At 41.6% G+C, this 26,913-nt stretch overlaps 2 protein-coding genes across 3 annotated transcripts in view; one reads left to right on the top strand and one right to left on the bottom strand.

The window, feature by feature from the left end:
• Positions 1-693: 693 nt before the first annotated feature.
• On the bottom strand, positions 694-5,372 carry PPCS (phosphopantothenoylcysteine synthetase). Of its 2 annotated transcripts, XM_049774957.1 has the most exons (3): positions 4,855-5,372; positions 4,574-4,677; positions 694-1,978 (listed from the first exon to the last, which is right to left on the bottom strand). In XM_049774957.1, the coding sequence occupies exons 1-3, from the start codon at positions 5,360-5,362 to the stop codon at positions 1,655-1,657; spliced, it is 936 nt and encodes a 311-aa protein (XP_049630914.1). In that variant the 5' UTR covers positions 5,363-5,372; the 3' UTR covers positions 694-1,654. The 2 variants fall into 2 exon arrangements, with proteins under 2 accessions (XP_049630914.1, XP_049630915.1); XM_049774958.1 differs by lacking the exons at positions 4,574-4,677; positions 4,855-5,372 and adding an exon at positions 4,351-4,451.
• Positions 5,373-6,115: 743 nt separating this feature from the next.
• Positions 6,116-26,913, top strand: part of ZMYND12 (zinc finger MYND-type containing 12) — a 38,908-nt gene continuing 18,110 nt past the window's right edge. The window contains exons 1-3 of the mRNA XM_049775517.1: positions 6,116-6,225; positions 20,686-20,827; positions 21,142-21,313. Coding sequence (XP_049631474.1) covers positions 6,116-6,225; positions 20,686-20,827; positions 21,142-21,313 — 424 coding nt within the window. The remainder of the gene's footprint in view (positions 6,226-20,685; positions 20,828-21,141; positions 21,314-26,913) is intronic.

The following is a 26,913-nucleotide window of genomic DNA, read 5'->3' on the forward strand; positions in this document are numbered from 1 at the left end:
TAAAAATATCATCTAGTGGTATTACCCTTTCCATAATAATCCTGATTGCTACAGCTTTTCTGTGCTCAAGGTCATCTTCTGACTCAATAAAATATTTCAGTATATCATTAGCATTCTGTTCAAATCTTTCAACTATAATGTATTGTGGCCCAAAGGGCAAGAGTTCATGCTTTGTACTTAGGAGTCCTTGGTCTGGTTGCTGATGCCAAAGTCCCCTTGTGCAAATTTGAAAGCAACTTCCAAGCACCTATATGAAAGTAGTGTGAGTCTGAGCACACATTAACCCATGCAACCACTTAATGAATGTGATTTATGTGTCAGGCTCAACATTAAAGCATTACAATCAAATTTACTTGATCCCCACAGTAACTAGGGTGATTGTGCAGATTATCCCATATAAGGAAATTGAGTTTGTTACCTGCCTAAATTCACAAAACAGGTGGTACAGCTGAAAATGAAATGGCAGAAATGACTCCACAAAGTCCAGATTCTTTTCAAAAAAAATTTTGGGGAGGGGGGGTTGAGTCACACCTGGCGGTGCTCAGGGGTTACTCCTGGCTGTCTGCTCAGAAATAGCTCGTGGCAGGCACAGGAGACCATATGGGACACCAGGATTCGAACTAACCCAACCACCTTTGGTCCTGGATTGGCGGCTTGCAAGGCAAACGCCGCTGTGCTATCTCTCCGGGCCCCAATTTATTTTTTTTTAACTGAATCACCATGAGATACATAGATTCTTTATTACTCTTAAATGCTGCTTTCAGGTAAACAGGTCACCATTTGGCCCTGCCTGGACCTGGGTTAAGTTTCAAGAGTAGTCTGAATGATAAATTAACATAAATATGTAGTAAATCTAGGGCAAGATGTAAAAAGTAGCTATTAGTAGGAAATTCATCACTTGAACTGTATTTCCCAAAATGGGGTGGAGATGGAGGGAAGTGGAATGTTGGAACTAGTTAGTGGTGTAGTAGCCTCTGGTACAATTAGAGGGTACTTGTTTTTTTTGTGGAAAGAGTAAAGATGTCTAGGGGTTTAATGAGTCGTAGGCCAAGTTTGTGAAACTCTATTGGGTAGGCAACTATTTTCAGGCAAGTGTTCTTACTCTCTCCTTCTAGAAATTAAAAACAAAAGCAAAGCATTCTTTCTACTGCATCAATTTTTGGCCACATTTTTTATTGCACTTAGTTTTTTTTTAATAGGTCTATGTTCCAAACTACACATGTATCCATCTTTTGAATCCTCATAATTCTTACAGCCTAGTATATAGTAGGCATCAACAAACGATCTTCAAAAGCAAAATCATTCATGCATCCTTAATTCCTCTATAATACAAATATTGATTTTCAGACCCACATGTATACTCTGAAAGATATAATTTCCAATAAACTCTTATGAAAAAAGTGAGAACCTCCATGTGTTCATTTTCAAAATCAAGATCACATTCAGGCATTTTTTAGCTGGTTCAGTCATCACAGTTTTGCTCATTTTCATTTATAGTAAGTATAAAATAGCCTTGAGAAGACAAATAACAAAGTAAAACAACTGCCTGTACATCAATCACTTTTTTCCCTTCATCCTGTATATCTTATTCTGGTTCTCACCATTTGTCAGGGCCCTGGTCCACTGAACAATGTTTGATTCTCTAATGGCTTTTTCAGTTTTTGTCGCACATAAAAGCTGTGTGTCGAGACTTAAGATCATTCACTATCTTCTCTTCTATCTCTATACCTTTTTCTTCTTCCTCCTCCGAGAGCAATAACTTTGTTTCTGAGTCTTTGGTTACAATAATGACAAAGGATCTTCGTGACTCAAGGATATTAGCCACCACCACTTGATGCCGATAAGTGTCCAAAGCATTCCGTGCACGATCAATTACGATGGATGGATCAGTCTCCAACTTAAAGGAAATTATAAATGCTTTGGGAGCCCAGTCTTTAACCAAAGGAGATAGCATTTTTGGTACCATCTTCATCGTTATCTACATTGGAAAAAGAAAAAACTTAAGCAAAATAAAGGTGACCAACACCAGGTCAATCTCATGGGAAATTAAGGAAGCAGGAACTTAAATGCTTTAGGCTATTGATTTAAATGACATTTCTCGTGACTGGACTTTTCAGAGTATACTAAACACTTAGCTTAAAAACCTGGGTGATGTCCCAGAGTAACAGTATGCAGGTAGGGCATTTCCTAAGTGCAGAGCCAGAGTAAGCCCAGAGCAGCAATGGATGTGGCTCCAAAAGACAGGTATATTAGAGGGTAGGGTGCTTGCCTCTGCATTCGACTGATCTGGTTCAATTCCAAAGTGCAGAGGCAGGAGTAAGCCCTGAGCACAGATGGTTATGCTAAACTAACTAATGTTTAGCATATTTAAAACTATGTTTTAACTAAACTAATAGTTAAAACAAAACCTGGGTTCTGTAGGGTTCATAAGACCAAATTAAAAGGTTGAATATAAATTCAAAAGCAAAGCATAAAAGAGCTTTTGAATGATGCCAGTTTCTAGTCACTACTTTGAATCTTCAGAATTTCATTTTTCTTTATTTTTGGTTTTGGGGTCACACTTGACGATGTCCAGAGCTTACACTAGATTCTGTGCACAGGGATCATCCTGGTGGTTTAGAAGAATCATGTGGTGCCAAGGATGATATAAAGGTGGGCTGTAGGCAAGGCAAGAGCTTAAACCCCTATACTCTCTCCAGCTCTAGCCATTTATTTTTTTAATCACATTCCCAAACAAATGCAAATAATCTATTCATGCAAACATGAGTTTTGCCAGAAGCTCAAATAAAGCTGGCTTTTCTTCTGGTTTTGGTGGTGTGGGGATCCAACCAAGGACTTCACAAATCCAAGGTAAGAGCTCTACTGCTGAACAGTATTCTGGCCCTAAGTAGTTTAAAATCCACTCAGCACTGCTAGAATGGTTATTTGATTACATTTTAAAAAATCATTACACTTCCCCACTGGTATGGTGCATTTTACTTTCTTTTTTTTTCGTGTGTGTGTGTGTGTGTGTGTGTGTGTGTGTGTGTGTGTGTGTGTGTGTGTATGTGTTTTGGGTCACATCCGGCAGTGCTCAGGGGTTACTACTGGCTTCATGCTCAGAAATTTGCTCCTGGCAGGCACGGAGGACCATATGGGACGCCGGGATTTGAACCGATGACCTTCTGCATGAAAGGCAAATGCCTTACCTCCTTGCTATCTCTCCGGCCCCGCATTTTACTTTCAAACTAAGAAATACAGAATAAACTAAAGCTCCTAGAGTTTAAAACCATGAAATTACCTAGTTAATGATTAGTCTTTCCCTGACAAAATGTTGTGAGCAAGTGTGGCAGTGATTGCACTAACAATTCACATCTTCATTTTTTTCTCAGCATCTACTATTATCTAGCAAGGTATGTATTTGTGCTAAGGATCATTCCTGGAGGTGCTCAGAGGACCACAGTAAAGTCTCCGTTGCAGACTATACACAGAACAAGGACGTATCTCTAGGTCCTAGAATAAAGCCTAACATAATAAAAAGTACTCAATATATATCTGTTGTAGCAATGAACTAATGAACTATCCTACAAAGTTAGCAAGTGTCCCAACAGTTTCTTTTATTTAAAATCTACTTTGTCACTCTATCACTAGCAAGAAGCCCCACAGATTATACAGAAGGCATCAACATCTCAACCATGCCTTTGCAATCTTTCCCTAAAAAGCCTTCTTATACTACAGAAAATAACTTCCAACTAATCTACCCCCTTCACTCTAATTCACCTTTGATATTCATACTAGAATGTTCCCCCCCCCAAATAAAAACTTATTTCTGGTGGGAATGATAGTACACCGAGTAGAACATTTGCCTTGCATATGGCTAACCCAGGTTTGATCCTTGGTACCCTATATGGTCCCCTGTGCCTGCCATGAGTGAGCCATGTTCAGTCTTAGGAGTAAACCCAGGCCCCACCCCCCCAAAGTAAACAACACCCCCTCCCCCAAAAAATACGAAGAAAAAAAATCCCAACCCACACTCCCTTATCCCACTTATATGATTGATCTTTGGAACTTCAGAGATAACATTCCTTAAGGAATAAAAAAAAATCCCCCAAGAAGTCAGCAGTCTCCAGACTGCTCCCTACCCACATGACTCTGCTTCAGGGTCTCTTCAGCCTCACCCCAAACTTCCCAGCACACACCTAGTATTCTAAATCCCAACTGCGTTGTCAAGCTGAACCGACACCTGCACTACTAGTTAGTGCAAGTATCCCCTCTCTTTTAAAATTCATTCCAAGACAACGTTCTTTCAGAAAACCTTCCTCAAATCTCAAGAGTCACTCACCCCAGGCTCTGACTGCGTTGTGTACGTACCTCTCCTAAAGCATGGATCACTCTGTACACTGTAATTATGTCTGTGTCCAGCTCCCTCACTAGAGAGTGAGGTCCTTGAGGGAGGGCGATGTCTGATTCATCTCTGTATCCCTAGTGCCTAGCACAGAAGGAATGCAGAAAAGGCCATATCTCCAGATCAAGAGGGACTGAACCCAAGATTGCTTAGAGGGGACCAGATCTCTGGGAGAGAACCGCCCATCACCTGCAGTGGGCCCCCAGATGACTGGATCTTGTGTTCGGGCATTTCGGAGGCAGGAACATAGAAATCGGACACGGCCGCGGCCAGGTAAAACATCGCAGAAGGGCCTGCAAAGAGAAAAGAGAAGCACGCGGGTGTCATAAGTCGGATCGTGCTGTGGGATGAGCAACTTTGCAACACTCGAGATCCCTGGCTGTGGACTCCGAGGGTGAGTGTGATGATAGGGTGGAAGGGATCTGGGAAGAAAGGCACAGCCTGCAGGCAGGCAATCCATAGACTCGCACCTAGCGGACTGAGAGCCTGCGCCGCAGCTTGGAGCAGGTGCAGGTAATCGGCCAAGGTGGTGAACTCGATGGCCAGGAAGGTGCCTGCAGCCGCGGCCTCTTGGTAGCGCCTCAAAGCCGAAGCGAAGCCCGGGAGCGCCTTCTCATCGGCCTCCAAGCTCAGCGCGCCCGAAGGAGAGGCGCCCGAGGGCCGCAGGGTGGACAGCCAGGCCTGGGGCGGAAAGCGGTGGGCGAAGGGGAAGGCGGAGCGCGCGCGGTGCAGGAACAGGACCCCGTAGCCGGCGGCCAGGAAGGCCTCGGCCGAGGTGGCCCCGCGCCGCCCGCTGCTGAAGTTGTCCAGGAAGCGCACTGGCCGCGCTTCCAGGGGGACCTTGGTGCCGCCCGACGTGATCAACACCACCCGGCGGCCCTGCGCGTTCAGCCCCGCGGCGAAGCGAGCCATCACCTCCGCCCAGCGAGTGGCACCCGCAGGCCGGGGAAATTCGGCCACCAGGTCAACTTCCGCCATTAGTCCGGAGGCGCCCCCGCGCCTGCGCAGACTCCAGGCACCCCCGGCGCCACGCCCACCCACCCCTCGCCGTGCTCCAGTCGCCTGCGCAGCCGCAGTAGGGAGGGGGCGTGGCTCTTCTGCGCTGCGTGGATGCTGAGATTTCCAGCGAGTCTGGCGCGTTTTGCCTACGCAGCCGCAGTAGGGAGGGGGCGTGGCTCTTCTCAGCGGCTAGGATGTTGAGATTGACAGCGAGCCTGGAGGGGTTTTGCCTGCGCAGCCGCAGTAGGGAGGGGGCGTGGCTCTTCTGAGCAGCTTGGATGCTGAGATTTCAGTCTGGCGGGTTGCCTGCTGCGCAGCCGCAGTAGGAAGGGGGCGTGGCTCTTCCGAGCTGCCTGGATGCTGAGATTTCCTGCGACTCTGGCGGCTTCCGTCCCCGGCGACCTAGCGGAGATGTTCGGCCGGAAGGGTCACCAACCCTTACGTTAGTTTCCTAGCTGCTGAGACGACGGACTAAGTCTGTCCCTTCCTGGCCACCATCCAGGCCTCCCTGGACTAGAACTCCACCGGGAGTTAGCAGGGGCCGGCCTTTTCTTTTGGAGACAGTTGGTCTTCGGTGTGGATTTTTTTTTAAGTGAACCCCATCAAACACAATCCCCAAGTGTCACTCGAGCCACGCCTCTCCCTTGGCCTCTCACGTCTTGTCTGGCGACGCCAGCGTGCGTCCAGCTTCGCCTGGCAACCGTGCCAGAGCCCAGCGCCACCGGCTGCGACATGAACACCATCTACCCGCTGGCAGTGCCCAAGGGGCGCCGGCTCTGCTGCGAGGTGTGCGAAGCCCCGGCCGAGCTGGTGTGCAAGGCCTGCATGGTCACTTACTACTGGTAGGCCCTGAAACGGAGGCATTGGGACTCTCTGAATACATTATAGGTGTGCCCGTCTGTGCCAAGGAGCCCTTCAGGTGGAGTCAGGACAGGTCCTTGAGACATCTGAGGCTGCATGTACTCCCTCTCTTGTCTTGCCTAGTTCTCTGCACAATGATGCACTGTTTTCCCTACTGACTTTACAGCCTCTGGTAGAGGTAGAGCCCCAGAGCCACGAATAGGTAAGTTTCTGGTGTGATAAAGAAGCGAGCCAGGAAACAAGATGATTTCAGAGCGTTCTTCTGCCATGAAGACAAAGGAAATGTGATACGGGCTTGGGCAGAGTCTTTTTGTGTGATCAATAGTGTATGTACCTATTGATCTGGAGACAGAAGTTAGAACAGGGCCCCAAGAGATAGTGAGCAGTGGATGGGGTGCTTGCCTTATACGTAGCCCACCTGATTTGATTCCCTGCGCCACATCATGGTCCCCTGAGGAAAGAGCACAGACAAGCGGTGAGCCCTGAAGCACAGGCCTGGGTGCCCCCCACTCCAAAAAAACAAAACAAACACTTCATTGCAGTACACTCCACAGGGCAAAACTTTCACTTAGAAATGGGGGAGCCCCTGAGACTGCTGGGACTGCTGGTATCTAGACTGCTGGACTAAGGCAGTATCTGGAATGTTTTCTCCAAAAAGTACTATTTGAACTGGGTCTTGAAAGATCAGTAGGAACTTGCTAGGTGAACACATAATGAAGAAGGAAGGGTAGGCTATACCTGGATGAAAGAACAGCTTTTGCTTAGAGCTGAGAAATTAGTGGAGGGAATGGTTGCTGATTTTTCAGCTGCAGTCCAGGACCCACTAGCAGGTCAGGAATCAGTCACAAGTGCCATTTGATGAAAAATAGTATACATAATAGAAACATAAATGGAGGGACTTTATTTCACTGTTTGATATGGACAACTGTACTGAAACATAATTTTTTTGTTTATTTTTGGGTCACACCCAGCAGCACTCAGGGGTTACTCCTGGCTCTACACTCAGAAATCGCTCCTGGCAGGCTCAGGGGACCATGCAAGGCAAACGTACTTCTTTCATGCTATCACTATGAATTGAGTCTAAAAACTGAAATTCACTCTAATAGGTAATAGTAGAGATTTAAACAATGAAGATAAGGGTTAGGGCCAAGCAGTGACCTGAGACAAAGGAGTTTGGTATTTATCCTCTGGAAGCCATCAGTAATGCTCAGGGTTAACTCCTGGTTCTGCATTTAGGAATTACTCCTGGTGGTGCTTAGGGAAACATATATGATGCTTGGGATCAAACCTTGGTTTGATTTGTATAAAGCAAGCACCCTACCCACTCTACTATCTCTCCAGTCCCTTGTTTCTTATTTTTTTAATCCCTCTCCTCTCTCAGTTTCTTTCCCTAAGCCTTCTTGGGTCTGCTGGAGTCCAGACTTCTCTTGCAACCAGGAATCTTAGTTGGTTCCTTTTCTTCTGATGTTCTCAGCTTAAATGTTATTTCTTTAAAAAAAAAAAAAAAAGTCTGTAAAACCCTTCCCAAGAGGTTCACTCAAATTGCAAAGTGAGTTTAGAGGAGAAAGCATTATTTTTGGCTGGAAGAGTAAAAGGCGGGGAAGTGTGCTTGTGCCAAAAATTCTTTTAAAATAATCAACTAATGTAGTAATAGAAAAGATAGTCAACTTGAATTTGTGGAAGTTTTTCTTATTTGTTTGTTTGGGTTATACCCAGTGAGGTTCAGGGCTGCTCATTGCTCAGTGCTTAGGGTGGGGAGTCATTCCTGGCAATACCCAGGAGGTTGTGTTGTGCTGGAGATCAAACTTGGGCCTTATGTATGTGCTGCAGTTATTAATTTATCTCTCCAGCTCCTAAATCTTTTTGAAAAAGAATTTTTCCTGATTTTAAGCATAATCCATTCTCACTGTGGAAGATTTGAAAACACAAAAAGTACAAAAGAGAAAAAAATCTATAATCCCCTAAGACAGAGATGACTAAGTTGCCATCAGTATGCATATCATTCTGTATTGGATTTTGAAACTTATTAGGAAACAGATTTTAAAGTAAAGACTATTGTTAAAACATGTGGGCTCCCTTGCCCCTGCAGGGAAACCACAAACATGGGTTAATTTCTCGGAGAGAATATGGGCTTAGAACATACAAAGAACACAACAGACAAAGAAGATGGGAAAACTAGTGAGAATCCACTAGCTTCCGTTTATTGAAAAGAGGACAGATCATTATATATTATTCATGGTGGGGGGGGGCAAAGAGCAGTAGAAAAAGTGTAGAGCGAAATACTTTGTTTGAACTACTTCTCAAGACTTGTGGTTACACAGATAACAGCATAAGTTTTTTCCCTAAGATTCCTCAAGTTGTCTAGCTACATAATAAGCAATGATCCTCTAACATAACTCCCCCTACATAACTACATAACTCCCCTGGCTACATAGATAACAAATATTGCTTCTCCCAACCTACTGGATGTGTCTAGAATATGTTCTGTCTAAAATATGTTTTCCACCCAAGGCTACTAGGTCAGTGTTCCCTCTGACGTGGATGTGTCTAGAATATGCCCTGTCTAAAATATGTTTTTCACTCAAGGTTACTGGCCTCAGCATTCCCCTTGGCTTGTCACAATGCCTCACATAGCCTTCTAGATTGACCTTAGTCAAGGCAGGCTGCATCCTTGTTCAGGCCTCGTGAGAGACTGCTAGAGACAGTTAGGCTTCAGGCATCTGCTAGAGACTTACTAGGCCTCAGCTCCCCAAAAAAACACACAGAGAAATATTGCAGATAGGTGAAGGAGGTTTAGAACAATAGGTTATTGTAACATGTAAGTAAAGTATAACATGTAATTAAGAGTCATTTATGATTATTTTTCCTTTTATATAACATATTGAGCCCAAATTAAAATGTCTGTATTGGCTAGAAAGAGTAAATGGCGTTGTGGTGTTGTGGTATTCAATAACAGGAAGCATTAGTGAACTGGAGAATAAATGCCTTACCTAAACATATTCACATTTAGTTTTAAAAACATGAGAGTGGCCAAATAAAACATGTCTGGCTTGCAGGCTGCTTGATTGTGAGCTCAGACTGCAGATATTTTCCAACTCCTTTTTTTTTTTTTTTTTTTGTATGACCCTGTGTGGAGTATTAGGGGTGAGACAGAGGAATAAGGAGGGATTTCACAAATATAAAAACAAAACTCTTTTTATACATAAAGGCAAGATATGCAAATGCTTTCAGTAGAATAAAAGTTCCAGCAGTTAAGCAAGTTAATATTTCCAATGCTTCACAAATTACTCAACAAGCTACTATTTAATAAATATGCAGGGGATGACTCTGTTTCTCTATTCTGACTGTTAAGTGCTTTTACTTGTGTTGTTTGCTATAATTGTCTATTTGAAAACCCTTTTTATGATTAATGCCATTTCCACAGTGGTCTTCATTTGTAAAGAAAATATGATACAGCATTTCTTTGATCCCAGCAGGAAAAGAGGAGAAGTGGGTGCTTAAAGACAGCCTGTACTGTCCAGGGTTGCTCCTGTGCTACCTAGGAGAGTGAAGTAGTTGGAACTTTCAAGAGAGGAAATTTGTTCCACCTTCCACCCCTTTCTTCTCAGGCTAGGAGAGCAATTAAATGAGCCTCAGAAAGATTAGTAGGCAAAAAGTACAATTAGTAATTACAATTAGTAAGTAATTAGTAAGTACAATTAGTTAAGTACAATAAGTAATCTTATACATTAGAAGACTGCCTAGAAGTGGACTCAACTCAAGTTCAGGAATGGGAAAGGAGCCCTTGGATTTTTTTTGTTTGTTTGTTTGTTTTTTGTTTTTTGTTTTTGGGCCACACCCGGCGGTGCTCAGGGATTACTCCTGGCTGTCTGCTCAGAAATAGCTCCTGGCAGGCACAGGGGACCTTATGGGACACCGGGATTCGAACCAACCACCTTTGGTCCTGGATCAGCTGCTTGCAAGGCAAACGCTGCTGTGCTATCTCTCCGGGCCCAGGGGCCCTTGGATTTTAAGGTAAAAAAGATTTAGGCAGAGGTTGACTTATAATGCAGACAGGATTCTCAGTAATGAGATGGTTGCCCTAACAGGAAAATAGGTTTCTCTAATAAGAGGGTATTTCTTAAAAAGCAGTACTCATTCTGTATAGGTATGAACCCAATTTTCATTCTTTTGGGTAGTTAAGGGAGTAGTAAAAGTTGTTTGTGAGCCCTCTAGGCCTCATTTAACCCCAACTTTAAATAATTCAAAGGGACCCATCACTGGAAGGCCTGTCCTGAACATCTTGAGATGTGGGGTTGTTCTGTCCTTCACACAAGAGACCTACCTTACAGCTCTCAAAGTCTAATGTTGTTAACACTCAGTGCCAAGTGACACTACAGTAGACAGGGCACATATCTTGCATTCAGCTGACCCGGTTTGATCTCTGGGAACCCATCTGGTCCCCCGAGCACAGTCAGGGGTAGCCCCGAAACAAAACAAGACAAAAAAATTGTTACTCTCTAGTTCTTTAAAGAAAACATAGTTAACTCCTTTTCTAGATAATTGTTACCTGTTTTTAAAATAAGTATAAATGAGGGCCGGAGAGATAGCATGGAGGTAAGGCGTTTACCTTTCATGCAGAAGGTCATCGGTTCGAATCCCAGCATCCCATATGGTCCCCTGTGCCTGCCAGGAGCAATTTCTGAGCACAGAGCCAGGAAAAACCCCTGAGCACTGCCGAGTGTGACCCAAAAACCACACACACACACACACACACACACACACACACACACACACACACACACAAAAGTGTAAATGAAATAAAACCGGTTAACTTTTTCACACTTAAGCATAAATAAGTGCTTGGCAATAGACAATTCATGAATGTACATATCAGAGTCTCAAAACACATGAAATAGTAACTAGCAGAACTGAGGGCAGAAATAAATGATTCCATAATCAATTCAAGAGGTCAAGAGATACAACAGTGGGTAAGATGCTTGGGCCTTGCATGCAGCTGACTCAAGTTTGATCCCTGGCACCACATGTCCTCTAAGTCTACCAGGAGTGAACCCTAAACACAGAGCCAGGAGCATAGCCTGGTGTGGCCCCTCAAAATAACAAAAGAGGTCAGTTTAATATGCTATGTTCAATAATGGTTAAAACAACTAAACAGAAGATCATCAAAATTAAACAAGACAGGGGCCGGAGAGATAGCATGGAGGTAGGGCATTTGCCTTGCATGCAGAAGGATGGTGGTTCGAATCCCGGAATCCCATATGGTCCCCTGAGCCTACCAGCAGTGATTTCTGAGCAGATAACCAGGAGTAACCCCTGAGCGCTGCCGGGTTTGACCCAAAAACAAAACAAAACAAAACAACATTTCACAAGATATCCAGAAAATTCAACCAAATAGATTTCATGAACAATACCTGTTAATAGTAGAGTCATTTAAACATTCCAGGATAGGTCACATATTTTTTTAACTTTTTGTTTTTTTTTTTTGTTTGTTTTTGGATCACACCCAGCAGTGCTCAGGGTTTACTCCTGGCTCCACGCTCAGAAATTGCTCCTGGCAGGCTCAGGGGACCATATGGGATGCCGGCGTTCGAACCAATGACCTTCTGCATGAAAGGCAAATGCCTTACCTCCATGCTATCTCTCCAGCCCCTAGGTTACATATTAAAGCAAACATAAAACTAGTCTCAGTAATCTTATAAGGATAAAAGTTGGGCCCAGAGAGATAGCACAGCAGCGTTTGCCTTGCAAGCAGCCGATCCAGGACCAAAGGTGGTTGGTTCGAATCTCGGTGTCCCACATGGTCCCCCATGCCTGCCAGGAGCTATTTCTGAGCAGACAGCCAGGAGTAACCCCTGAGCACCACCCGGTGTGGCCCCCCCCCCAAAAAAAACAAAAACAAACAAACAAACAAAAAAAAAGGATAAAAGTTGTACAAGATATAGCTCCAAAAAGATATCTAATAACAACAAGCAATTTTGGGGAATTCGTGAATGTATACAGTATTATATTATTTCTTTTTTTTTTTTTTTTTTTTTTACCATCATATAACATCACTAAATTAACACAATAAATGATGGAGAAGAAAACAAGGCCAACAACCCTAAAGAGTGAGATTTCTGATCTCAATTATAAGCCTGGACTTAAAGAAGTTTTCAAAAGGAAGAACAGTCATGAAATGCCATTGACATTTACATTTTAAGAACAATATTTTTGTTAAAGTATTTAAATTAAACATTTTTTTCTTTTTTTTCTTTTTTAACACCACCCATCACCAGTGCAACATTCCCATCACCAATGTCCCAAGTCTCCCTCCTCCCCACCCGACCCCTGCCTGTACTCTAAACAGGTTCTCAATTTCCCTCATACATTCTCATTATTAGGACAGTTCAAAATGTAGTTATTTATCCAACTAAACTCATCACTCTTTGTGATGAGCTTCCTGAGGTGAGCTGGAACTTCCAGCTCTTTTCTCTTTTGTGTCTGAAAGTTATTATTGCAAGAATGTCTTTCATTTTTCTTAAAACCCATAAATGTGTGAGACCATTCTGCGTTTTTCTCTCTCTCTCTGACTTATTTCACTCAGCATAATAGATTCCATGTACATCCATGTATAGGAAAATTTCATGACTTCATCTCTCCTGACAGCTGCATAATATTTCTTTTTTTTAAAGAAATGTTTCATATATATATATATATATGTATATATATATTTTTTTTTTGTTTGTTTGTTTGTTTTTGTTTTTGGGCCACATCCAGCGATGCTCAGGGGTTACTCCTGGCTATCTGGTCAGAAATAGCTCCTGCCAGGCACTGAAGACCATATGAGACGCTGGGATTCGAACCAACCACCTTAGGTCCTGGATCGGCTGCTTGCAAGGCAAACACCGCTGTGCTATCTCTCCAGCCCCAGTATTATATTATTTCAATAGCTCTACTTTACTCTGTATATGCAATTCACTGATTCACCATCATAATTTCAGTTCTATCCCACCAACAAAAAGACCTCTCTATCTGTTCCCCTGATCTTTATCCTCACCCTCTGATTACGACCATAGTATTCACTGTGTCTAGAGGTTGATTTGTGTGTATGAGTGTGTTTCCAGTTCATTTGATTGCTTTATATTCAACATGTGAGTGAGACCATCTAGAAATTGTCTTTCACTTCTTAAATAAGTTGGCACATCACTTCAATTTATGTCCATTTTGTCCCAAAATGCAACTTCTTGATATTTTTAGTGGAAGAGTTTCATAAGTATAATACCACAACTTCTTTATCCAGTCACCTGTCAATTTTATGTTTTGACTATTTTGAAATCATTTTCTGAACAGAGGGATGCAAATATATATTCAAATCAATATACTCATATCCTTTGAATAAATGCAAGGAGTGGCACTTCTGAGCCATATGGTATTTACATTAAAACTTTTATTAGTTTATTTTTTGGATCTTGGGCTCAGACCTCACAGTACTTACTACTTACTTCTGACTCTTTGTTCAGGTTCATTTGCTATATCTTCCTACCCCCTTATTTTTATTATATAGACCCATCTCACCAATGATATTATGGATTAGATTTGCATTTCCCTAATAAAAAGTGACACTGAGGGTTTTTGTTTTGTTGTTGTTGGGCCATACCCAGCAATATTTGGGTTACTCCTGACTCTGCACATAAGAATTACAACTGATTATTATAGTGCTTGGGAGACCATATGGGATTCCTCGGATCAAAACTGGGTTGGCCTTATGATATGCAAGACCAGTGCCTTACCTGTGTACTATCGCCCTGGCCACAACACTAATGATTTTTTTTTTCATGTACCGGTGGACCTTTCACATTTCACCTTTGTCTCTGATTTCTTTTTTTTTTTGTTTTTTTTTTTTTGTTTGTTTGTTTTGTTTTTGGGTCTCACCCGGCAGTGCTCAGGAGTTACTCCTGGCTCCATGCTCAGAAGTCACTCCTGGCAAGCACGGGGGACCATATGGGACGCTGGGATTCAAACCGATGACCTTTTGCATGAGAGGCAAACGCCTTACCTCCATGCTATCTCTCTGGCCCCCACATTTCACCTTTGAAGAAGTGTGTCTTCAAGTCTTGGGCTGATTTTTGGTATGGGTTGCTTTTTTTTTTTTTTTTTTTTATGTTGACTAGTTTGAGTTTTTTTATGTTAGATTCTAACTTGTCAGTGTATGGTGTGAAAATAATTTCATCCTCTTGCTAGGTTGTTTTTTTTGGGGGGGGGGTTGGTTTTTGGGCCACACCCGGCAGTGCTCAGGGGTTACTCCTGGCTGTCTGCTCAGAAATAGCTCCTGGCAGGCATGGGGGACCATATGGGATACCGGGATTCGAACCAACCACCTTTGGTCCTAGATAGGCTGCTTGCAAGGCAAACGCCACTGTGCTATCTCTCCGGGCCCTAGGTTGTTTTTTCAATATATTTTTAGCAATTTCTTTTGCTGTGTATTATTAATACAGCAACACTCCTACTGAATAACAGACACAGTGTAATTCAAATAAAAGTCCCAACTGTCATTTCTTGTGAAAACGGACACAATGAACCTAAAATTCACATGGGAAATGTAATAGACATATAATAGACAAATAAAATTTTTTGGGGAAAAAAGAAACAAGAGAGATCATACAGTGGGGGGGAGAAAAAGAGAGAGAGAAAGAGGAGAGAGAGAGAGAGAGAGAGAGAGAGAGAGAGAGAGAGAGAGAGAGAGAGAGAGAGAGAGAGAGAGAGAGAGAGAGAGAGAGAGAGAGAGAGAGAGAGAGAGAGAGAGAGAGAGAGAGAGAGAGAGAGAGAATTTCCAGGTTCCTTGAGTTTTACAGTTCCCTGAGCTTTGCCAGGAATGATTCCTGGGCAAGTAACCTTGAGTACTACCTACTGTAGCCCCAAACAAAATAAAACAAACCAAAAATTTGAAAAAGCTGAAGAATTCACACTTCTTAAATTCAAAATTTACTACGAACTTATAATAATGAAGACAGTAGGGTATTGCAGAGGAATAGACACAGATCCGTGGGCTAGAATTCAGAGTCCAGAAAAGCACATATTGTTGTTATAAATGATTTTTTATCTAGGGAGCTATGGCCTTTCAATTGGGAGAAATGGTTTCTTCTAAATGGTGCTGGAATATCCAATGTAAAAAGAGTAAATTTGAACCTTGTATCATTTACTGAAAGACCCAAACATAAGCACTAAAATTATAAAGTTTTAGACTACCTAGTTGTAAATCTGTAGCCTTTGAGTAGGCACTGTTTCTTTAACATCCAAAGCACAAAGAACCAAAGAAAGCATAGATCACTATCAAAACACAAAGCTTATGTGCATAAGGAAAACATTGTCAAGAAAAGACCTGGTGTTAGCTAGGTGGGGCTGGATGAGTTGGGGGATGGATACTCTGGTGGAAGGTGTGGTGTGGGAACATCTACATATGCCTGAAACCTATTGTAAATCACAATGTCTACGGGGTTTTTTTTTTGTTGTTATTTTTTGAAGAAAGTGAAAAGATAGTCCATGTGATGAAAGAAAATATTTGCAAGTCACATAAGATTCTGGTATTCAGAGTATGAAAAAGCTTTAGCCCCAACAATAAAAAAAGGAAAAAAAGACCCCTTTAAAATGAGGGAATGGAAACTTACAAAGCCCACATCCCATGTGGTTTGTGTCATGCCTTTTTATTCATGGGGCACTCTCCCCTTCTTGTGTTCTATGGATTTGTGGGGGAGGGGGAAATAGGGATCACACTCAGTGGTACTCAGGAGTTACTCCTAGCTCTATACTCAGTAATACTCCTAAAGGATTTGGGGTATCATAAGGGAGGCTAGAGATTGAATCCAGGTCAAATTATGCAAAGCAAGCTCTCTACTTGCTATAATATTGCTCTGATTCCCTATATTTTCTCTTGAATGTGCTTTCTTTATTATCCCTTTTATTTATTTTCTTTTTATTATTTTTTGGGTTAATTTAATAGTGTTTTGAGTTTTTCCCATTTCTATTTGTGATGAGTTTTTCTTTTCAAATTTCTCATACTTAAACAATTTTTTTTTCTTTATTAAAGAATAGGGAAAGGCTGGGACTGGAGAGATAGCATGGAGGTAAGGTGTTTGCCTTGCATGCAGAAGGTCGGTGGTTTGAATCCCAGCATCCCATATTGTCCCTTGAACCTACCAGGAGTGATCTCTGAGCATAGAGCCAGGAATAACCCCTGAGCACTGCTGGGTGTGACTCAAAAAAAAAAAAAAAATAGGGAAAGGCAGCTGGAATGATCTCATAGGTGGTAGGGTGTTAGCCTTGCATGCCACTTACCTGGGTTTAATTTCCAGCATCCCATAAGGTCCCCAGAGCCTGCCAGGAGTGATTTCTCATCACTGAGCACCACTGGATGTGGCCCCAAAACAAAAACAAAATATAAAAAAATTAGGGAGGGGCCCAGAGCAGTGGGCCAGCTGTAGTGCATTTGCCTTACACAAGGCTGACCTAGGACAAACTGTGATCCCCAGGTGTCCCATATGGTGCCTCAAGCCAGGAGCGATTTCTGAGCTTATAGCCAGGAGCAACCCAAGAGTGGCCCAAAAGCCAAAAACCGAAAAAAAAAAAATAAAATAAAATAAATAAAAAAATAGAAAAAGAGTTGAAAAAGTATTTATCTAAAGAAAATATATAAATAGCCAGTACACATATGAAATATATTCAACATTATTAGTCACTGGAAATGCAAAATAAAACCACAGTTAAATGTAAATTCACATTCACTAGAATGGCTAGACTAAAAGGACAGATAATAGCAAGTTAGCAAGGATATAGAAAAAATGGTATTCTAATTTGCCAATGGGAGTGCAAAATGGCACAATTTTTTTGCTGAGATATAGCAAGTAAATTTTATTTTATTTTTTATTATATCCTTATTTAAATACCTTGATTACAAATATGATTGTAATTGGGTTTCAGTCATATAAAGAACACCCCCCTTCACCAGTGCAACATTCCCCTCACCAATGTCCCAAATCTCCCTCCTCCCCAACCCACCCCCGCCTGTACTCTAGATAGGCTTTCTACTTCCTTCATTCATTCACATTGTTATGATAGTTGTCAGTGTAGTTATTTCTCTAACTGCACTCACCACTCTTTGTAGTGAGCTTCATGTAGTGAGCTGGACTTTCCAGTCCTCCTCTCTTTGTCTCTGAGAATTATTGCAAAAGTGTCTTTTATTTTTCTTAAAACCCATAGATGAGGGAAATTATTCTGCATCTATCTCTCTCCCTCTGACCTATTTTACTCAGCATAATAGATTCCATGTACATCCATGTATAGGAAAATTTCATGACTTCATCTCTCCTGACAGCTGCATAATATTCCTTTGTTTATATGTACCACAGTTTCTTTAGCCATTCGTCTGTTGAAGGGCATCTTGGTTATTTCCAGAGTCTGGCTATTGTAAATAGTGCTGTAATGAATATAGATGTGAGAAAGGGATTTTTGTATTGTATTTTTGTGTTCCTAGGATATATCCCTAGGAGTGGTATAGCTGGATCATATGGGAGCTCAATTGCCAGCTTTTGGAGGAATCTCCATATCACTTTCCATAAATTTGGGCAATGGCACAATTTTTATGGGAAACAATTTGGCCAACCTCACAAAAGTAAATATAGAGTTATGTGTATGTATATACTATATATAAATAGATATACATACATAAAATACATATGTAAAACACAAATATAGTATGCATGTATATAATATAGTATGTATACATATACTTATATATAATATAAATATCTAACCCCAAAATTCTGTTGTTTTGTTTTGTTTTGAGGCCACATCATTGTTTTCTGAGTCATTCCTGGTTTTTTATTAGGGATCAAACCAGTGTCAGCCATATATATATACTAGGCAAGTGCCTTTACCCATGTAGTTTCTTTCCAGCCTTAGCAATTTTATTCTTAGGTATATACCCAAGGGAATTTAAAACATATGTCTGCACAAAAATCTTATACACAAATATTCATAAGTGTTATATATAATTAGCAGAAAAGTGAAAAGACAACAAAGCCCAATGCCACCAACTGAGAAATAGATAAAAGTACTGTGTACATAATTTTCATGTGAAATAGTATTTATAAAAAGGAATATGATCATGATACAGGCTAAAATATAGATAAAATCTGGTAACAGTATACTAAGTGAAAGAAGCTTGACCCAAAAGGCTGCATGCTGTCTGTTTCCATTTAAATGTAATGCTAGATATTGGTTTCTGGCCATCAGTGGTAGAAAAAAAGAGTTAGAGTGACCATTAGAATGAATCAAATATCTTCTTTGATGGCAAAATTGCCTGAATTACAGAGCATTTTAAAAATACAATTGTGAAATGTAACCTTGTGAATATGCTGAAAAACCACTGAATTTAAAGTGGTATACTTTAAAGTGGCAAATTTTGGACTAGAGAGATAGTATAATGGGTAAGGCCAACTTTGCCTGGGGAAAGCCTGGGTTATGATCCCCAAGCATTGCCAAGAATGACCCCTCTTGAAATGAAGCAATAGTATAGTGGGTAGGGCATTTGCCTTGCACACTGCTGACCCTGGCTTGATTCTGTGGCATCCTGTATGGTGTCCCAGGAAATGCCAGGGATAATTCTTAAATGTAGATCCAGGAGGAAAACCTGAACTTCTCTGAGTGTGGCCCAAAAGTCAAGAGGAAAAAAAAAAAAAGGTGATCCCTGAGCACAGAGCCAAAAGTAAGCCCTGAGCACAGATGTTTGTGGCCCCATTCCCATGTCCTAAGTAAATAAAATGATGAACTTTATGGTATACTAATTGAATCCCATTCAGAAAATCTAGAATACAAACTATGATTTGGAAGAAAAGTCAGAATTGCATAGATTTGGGAAATATTCTTTAAGGCAGTTACCATATTTTTTGTACCATAGATGCACCTTTTTCCACCCAAAAGTGCATCTTATGTAGCAAATGCTATCTGGAGCTGAAGCCTGAGTGCTGGGTAAGAGAGCATTTAAAAACTTGTGTGTGTCTTATGGTCAGTGCATCTTATAAAGTGAAAAATACGGTATTTTTTAAAATACAACTGGATGCTGTAGGCATGCTCTCCAGTAGACTTTTTCTGCCACTTTTTAAGTGTCTGTAGTATCCAATCAAGTAACAAGAACAACAACAAAACACAGGGGGCAGCATGATAGCCTTGTATGTAGCCTAGCTTCCTAGATTTCAATTCCTAGCTTCCCATATGTTCCCCGTGCCCTCCAGGAGTGATTTAGGAGTATGGCCTGAGCATAACTGAGTATGGCCCCCAAACAAAAAGTACTAATTACAATTAAAATAGAAAAGCTGTGGGGCTGAAGTGATAGCACAGCGGTAAGGCGTTTGCCTTAGATGCAGAAGGACAATGGTTCGAATACCGGCATTCCATATGGTCCCCCGAGCATGCCAGGAGCAATTTCTGAGCATAGAGTCAGGAGTAACCCCTGAGTGCTGCTGGGTATTACCCCCAAACCAGAAAAGCTGTGTGCCCAGTCACCATTCTTTCTTGTGGAGCTGTTAAAAGCAAACCTATTTGGGGCTGTTTGTGCAATAGCACAGAGGCCTACCTATGCCCTACATTTGCCTTGCACGTGGCTGACCTGGGACGGACCCAGGTTGGATTCCTGATATCCCATATAATCCCTCCGAGCTTGCCAGAAACTGTTTCTGAGTACAGAGCCAGGAGTAACCTCTAAGCACTGCTGAGTGTGGCCCAACCACTCCCCACTCCAAAAAAAAAATCTGTCTGGAGTCCAGATTTCTAGTAACAGCTATAATCTTTTCCCACCTAGTCTTTAAAACACTAATAACAGATTTTGCTGGCTTTCCGGATATGAGTTATATGCTAGTCTAAATTTGGCAGCCCTGGGTTTGGGGGAATATTCAAGGTGTTTTCTATATAAACCAGCGAATTAGAGCACAGAAAACAGAGAAAGTGTCTTCTAGAGATGACAGCCTTGCTGGAGCTAACAATAATACATTGTCACCTATCACTTCATCAAATGTAAGTGCCAGGTTTCTTCCCCAAAGAACTTCAGGTTCATCAGCTTCAATGGTCAGGTATTTTGGAAATGGCTTAGGATGATACAGAGGTTAGGATGTCTGTTCTTATTAAACAGAAAAGCTGAGGTAGTCCTAGGATTACCCTGCGGCTCTGCCATATGGTCCTGTGCCTGCAGGGACAGCCTCCTTGAGACCACCCTCTCAACCACCACCTGTTAAGGTTAGGGTTAGGATTTTTATATCAGCGAACAACACTACAAAATAAAATAGATTTATGTTAGAAAACCCTGCTCTGTGTTGGGTTTACATCTCTAGTTTCTAGGGATTAAGGCTAGACCAGTAGTAGGGCCAATGGACTCTGAGATGGGGTCAAGCTAACAAGTCTCTCTTCTTTGTCAGTGGCCCGGTTCATCAGCAAGCTGACTGGAACAGTATCCACGAGAAGATATGTCAGCTCTTGATCCCACTGCGCACTTCCATGCCCTTCTACAATTCAGAGGAAGAGCGGCAGCACGGGCTGCAGCAGCAGAGGCAGCGGCAGGTAGACCCTAGAGTTGCATTAGGTTAACTCACAGGTGCAGCCAAACTGTCCACAGAAAGGGATCACGGGCCTCTCACAGATTTTGCTTTGTGTCTTTATGTTCTCAGCATTATTCCATCAATTGATCTTCATGTGTGTCCTGGACATCAGCTGTATCAGTTTCCCAGGGCTTCCCTAACAAAATGCAGAACAAATGTAGACAGGCAGATTTACCTTCTATCCTGTCAGTTCACTGCATGTTGATCTTATCACCAGGTGTTACTTTGTCCACCATTATCTCTAGATCTTAGATGGACTAATTTTTCCTTTCACAGATGCATTTGATTGAATTTTGCTACACCATCGCCCAGAAATACATCTTTGAAGGAAAATATGCAAATGCTGTGCCAGCAGCCTTGCATTCTCTTCGCTTCCGAAGAAATTTGTATGGTCTGAGTTCCGTAGAGCTTGTGCCTGCTTATTTGCTGTTGTCTGAGGCTAGTCTTGGTAAGTGGAACAGCCTTTTCCAAAACCCTTCAGCAGTGCTCATATTTATGGTAAAAGATTTCATCCCATGGCATCAGTGGCAAAAACTTTTTCAATATTTAGAAGAAATCCTGGAAGTTAAACTTGGTGATCTTGGATTTGACTGTGGCTTCTTAGATGTGACATTTAAAAACAGAAAGAATAGGAATGGGAGAGACAGGTATAAAGAACAGGTCTGGGGAGATAGTACAGTGTGGGAAGGAAGCTTGTCTTGTACATGCTTAACCTGAGTTTGATCTCTGGCACCCCATACGGTCCCTGGAGACCTACCAGGAGTGATCCTTAAGTACAAAGTCAAGAGTAAGCAAGCCCTGTACATTGTTGGGTGTAGTCCCCAAACCAAAATAAAATAAACAAATAAACCACTGAAAAACCAAACCCACAAGGAAAAAAAGAAAAAGATAAATATTTCTTCAAAATTTAAAACTTTTATACATCAATGAACATGCTTAATAGGGTAAAATGGCTGATCACAGAGCAGAAAACCATATTTACAAATTATATGCCTAAGAAGGATCTAGTATTTAGAATATCTGAAGAACTCTTAGAACTGACACGTATACAAAAGGCAATTTCATTGAAAAATGGGCAAAGATTTTTGTTCAAATATGGAAGATGAAGAAACAAGAAACTAACACAAATCCTTTGATTCTTGCAACAGAATGGTGTCTCCCAGAGGAAAGGAAGTGGGGTGAGGGTTCACATATGTAATGGAGGAAAATTGTTGATTGGTGGATGAAACTAGACTTTCAGTGATAATCACAGATAAGAGGCCCTGGGAGAGGGCAATCAAATTAGCAGAGGGGTTCAAATCAGGTTGGTGTAAATGAGATCTTTGGTAGAGGTTATAACATAGTACATTCTGATATTGAGCTAAAGCACCCTGAAACATATAAATATGCTTATGTATATAGATATATACCTATATATACAAGTATATGTCTATATACTTGTAATCTGAGGATAATTCAATAAAAGAAAAAATTTTAATTAACTGCCTTTTTTAAAAGTGGATTTTATGGAAGTTAGAAGAAAAAGATCTGTTGATTTTTTCTCTAATTGACACAATTCCACTTTCAGCTAACTCAAGCAAAGGGAAAAACTTGATCAGGTTGTCAGGAGGTTCTCAAATAATGCAGGCTTGGGTGACTGCACCTTGACTGGGGCCTGGTCTCTTGTCCTGCTTCTTCATACCTGCTACATTTCACATCTTTTCAGGCCAGATTTTTCTACTGTAAGCTTACTGCAGAAAACTGTTACTTCAAAGCATCATATGAAATTTGCATTAAATTTACATTTTATGGCCTCCAGGTTTAAAGTAGATAATAAAAATAATTAGCATCTGATTTTCTATTTTTATTTCCTATTAGAAAGACTTTTATTGACCCAACTTGACTCTAGTATCTAGACTACCTTACCTACTTTTGTAAGTAGGTATCTACCTTTGTTAGATCAGTGATCAGTCCCTATATCTCTACTCCAGTAGATGGGAGAGTCTGGAACAGACTTACCAAACATACCAATGGTGGTTGTTACAAGAAAACAATTAGCACTTTTAGGAGGATTTTTGAGTAGCTATAGTATTTTGGAAATATCCTGCCACTTTATGTATCTGTTTTTTTTCCTTTTGGGGCCAAACCTAGCAGTGTTCAGTGTTTACTCCTGGCTCTATACTCTGTAATTACTCCTGGCAGGCTCAGGTTCCACCTGTATTTGGGACCACCAAATACAAGTCAAGTGCCTACCATCTGGCTCCTCATTTTATATATTCTAATAACTAATTTTAAACAAAACAAACAACACCAAACTTTTTTAATTTTGAGGAGTTCTGGGGTCATATCCGGTGGTGCTCAAGAATTACTTCTGATTCTGGTTCTGTGCTCAGGGGTCATTCTGGTAATACTATATTGCATTGCCTATGATTGAACCTGGGTCAACCACATTTGGTGCAAAGCAAGCACCATGCTTCTGGTACCAACTCTGGTTCAACACCAAACTTACAAAAAGTGAAATTTCTGGAAGTGTAATACAAATAACTTTTTCTCCTAAAATGACTGTAATTTGCTTACCTGATGCCTCTTTAATACTTAGTGCATATGTCCTGCAAAAATGATTTCCTTTTGTAACCACAGTAAACCATTATCTATCATTATCTATCATTATCTGCCAGGGCTAGTGCTGCAGACAGGTTAGCTAAGCAGAACCTTCGTGGAGTCTGGGAACCTTTCACAGGGAGAGAAGTGGGAGCATGAGTGGACGGATATGAAATATGAAATAAATGAGACCATACAAAATGCATTGTATGGGGACTCACGTCCAAGAGATGAAAGACAAATTTATTTTTCAGCCGATGACATTTTATAAACACAGACTCTGGTATGCAAGGTGTCCTCAAAGAGCAGGAGAGTGAAACAAGCCTTAAATTTACATATTAAAAGACAGTTCTTCAGGTGAGAAAGAACTCTGCTGGAGGGCAGTGAAGCCAGAGCCGGGGATGTTCTTGGTTTAGCAAAAAGCAGGTTTTTCAAGAAACCAGGAGGAGAGAGACAGAGATATTTTTGATGTTTATGTAGTAGCCGGAAAATAGATTTTAGGGGGGACTCTATGTTTACCATCATAGAGCTAGACTCAGAAAAACAAGCTGTTGGCACCAGGTTATATGAACTAGTCAGCAGGGAACTTTTGGCGGGCTTTTAATACTGACATTTCTTTGTCTGTAGGAGAGCTGAGGCTGGATTTCTTTCTTTCTTTCTTTCTTTCTTTTTTTTTTTTGGTTTTTGGGCCCCACCTGTTTGATGCTCGGGGGTTACTCCTGGCTAAGCACTCAGAAATGCCCCCTGGCTTGGGGGGACCATATGGGACGCTGGGGGATCGAACCGCAGTCCATCCTACGCAAGCACCTTCCCGGCCCCAAGGCTGGATTTCTATAGTGGCCAAATAGAGAGAAAAATGTAATGTTACAGCCATGTTGGAATTACCGCCAATGATCCATGCAAAGGGTCAAATGATTGACCTCGCTAAGGGGGCCTTTTGGCAAATAATTCTTTTAGAGGAAGGCACTGCACCAGGGAAGGGAAAAACCACGTCTGGTGCATGCTTTCCTTAAATGGGAAGTAACAGGCTAGGAATGTGGCTCAGTAGTAGAACATGTGGTCTGCATGTGCAAGGGCTTGGCATGGATTATGGCACCACATAGTCCTCCAACCTAAGTGCTTCCTGGAGTGTACCCCTAAAAAGAAATTTTATAATTAGAGCTACCATACTATCAAACACTAAGCAGACCCTATTCAAATGTCTTCATTTTCCCAAAAATATCAAAAGGTTATAGCTCAGAATCACACTCTTCCTTTTATTGCCATGTTTCTTTAGTCTTCTAGTTCCATCTTTCCTTGATTTTTAGGATGTTGATACTTTTTGTTTTGTTTTATAATCACATGTGGCTATGCTAGGAGATTTTTCCTGGCTCTGCACTTTGGGATCACTACTGGCAGGTTGGGGTACATATAGTTTACTGGGAATCAAATCCAGTTTGCCACATGCAAGACAAGTCTCCTATCTGTTGTACAATCTCTCTGGCCCCAACACTGATACTTCTTTTTTATGGGGGTGGGTCACACCCAGCAGCATTCAGGGGTTACTCCTGGCTCTACGCTCAGAAATCGCTCCTGGCAGGCTTGGATGCTGGGATTCAAACCACCATCCTTCTGCATGCAAGACAAACGCCCTACCTCCATGCTATCTCTCTGGCCCCAACACTGACACATTTTTAAATGAAAAGTAAATTGCTTTTATAAAATGTTCCTCCATTTAGTTTCCAGCACATTTCCTAACTCCTAGATTGGTTTATTTGAAAGGACTCAAAGCTACTGTGCCCTATCCTTTGAGTCAACCACCATCATATAATAACCACGAGAATGAACATATATAAAAAATTAAGATAATAAAAAAGAAGAGGTCTAGCAGGAGGGGGTTTGGCAGGCCACCGCCATGCCAGAGGCCTTCCTAACCAGGCCTAGTGGGGGTGCGGGACTTGGGTAACCCCAGCACCCCTCTACCACCTTGCTCCAGATCTCCAGGGCTTCCCTGGGTCACATGCCTGGGCAAGCCGGTGAGTTGGGCCCCTTGGTGGAGCTCGAAGGTACCCTAGGCTTTCCCCCATTATCCATTCAGCTCCTTAGGGAGGGGCTGGGTGGGGCCCTAAACTTCTGGCCTCCTAGCTTCTTGAAGTCACTGGTAATCACTGTCCAGTCTATAATTTCAAAATCACGCGGGAGCGATAGCCCCCGCGTGCACAAGAAACATTAATAGTACTCACTATCATTGAATTATGTTTTTATATATGCAGAATGTCCATTTTGTACTCTGCCCTTTTGCATACCCCTTCATAAGATCAGATTTCTCTTTAACTTCCCCTTCATAAGATCAGATTTCTCTTTAACTTCCTTAACTCCTATCATTATTACTCCTCATTTACCCTTTCTAACTTAAGTACTGTAGAGTCCTAAGTCACAGATCAAAGTGGTGTCCTGGAGTTAACACCCACCCAACTATTTTAAAAGGCATAAAAAGGACACTTATGTCTCTTCAACATTTTATGGGTGTTTTCTTTGACGGCTATAACTTTTGCTGAATATTTTCTTATACAGTGATGATTCCCTCCCCATGTTTTTTATCTTCTCTTTGTGAACTGCTCAATATGAAATTTGGTGTGAAAGAATCCCTCAGTTTAATGCTTATGTTTGAACCAAGTCATGGGTATTGTTGGAAATGTTCTTACGCCCCCATATATCTGATAGCACCACGTGGCTTTATTTCTTGTTTGCTTAGGCACACTAAAATGGGAAAATACTATACATACCAATAAGTTCTTATCTAATAGAGATGGGAACACACAAATCTTGTAGTGCAATATGACCTTACATCCTGAACATTGACATAAAGACCTGGTACAGGCCTCAGAAGAATTGGCATTCTCCATTCACCCCTGATCTAGAGAAGACATCTACAAAACATCCAAGGTTGTATATAACATCACCTGGAGGCATTCCTCTACCAGGGAAGACCCTACAGCTGCTCTGACATCGATCTACTCAAAAAAGACTTCTCTTAACACTAAGAAGACTTAACAAAAACAATGACCTGCTTACTGGACAGGGCTTGCTGTATTGCCCCTTAATTGTGAGGTTTGTCTATAACATCACCTGGAAGTAATCCTCTACCACTGCTCAGACATCGTTCTGCTGAAAAGAGACTTCTCTTAACAATGAGAAGACTTAACGACCTGCTTACAGGACAGGGCTTACTGCATCTCCCTTTCATGGTGAGGTGAAACGAGAAGACAGTCCACATCATGACTTCAATTTAGGATATGCAGATTCCAGAATCTTTAATACAGAAACATGATACCAACAACAGAGACTGTGTGAAAAGTGTGTTGGCACTACAGACAATGTCTTGGATCGGACGATAACTTGCCTGAAGCCTAGAGTTGGTCTTATGCCAGGAAACTTCGGGGGTAGGATCTCTTTGTATTTAGGCCAAGGTTATTCCTTTCCATGCCT

This window comes from Suncus etruscus, chromosome 6 (genome assembly GCF_024139225.1).
Source record: "Suncus etruscus isolate mSunEtr1 chromosome 6, mSunEtr1.pri.cur, whole genome shotgun sequence".
Taxonomy (NCBI): Eukaryota; Metazoa; Chordata; class Mammalia; order Eulipotyphla; family Soricidae; genus Suncus; species Suncus etruscus.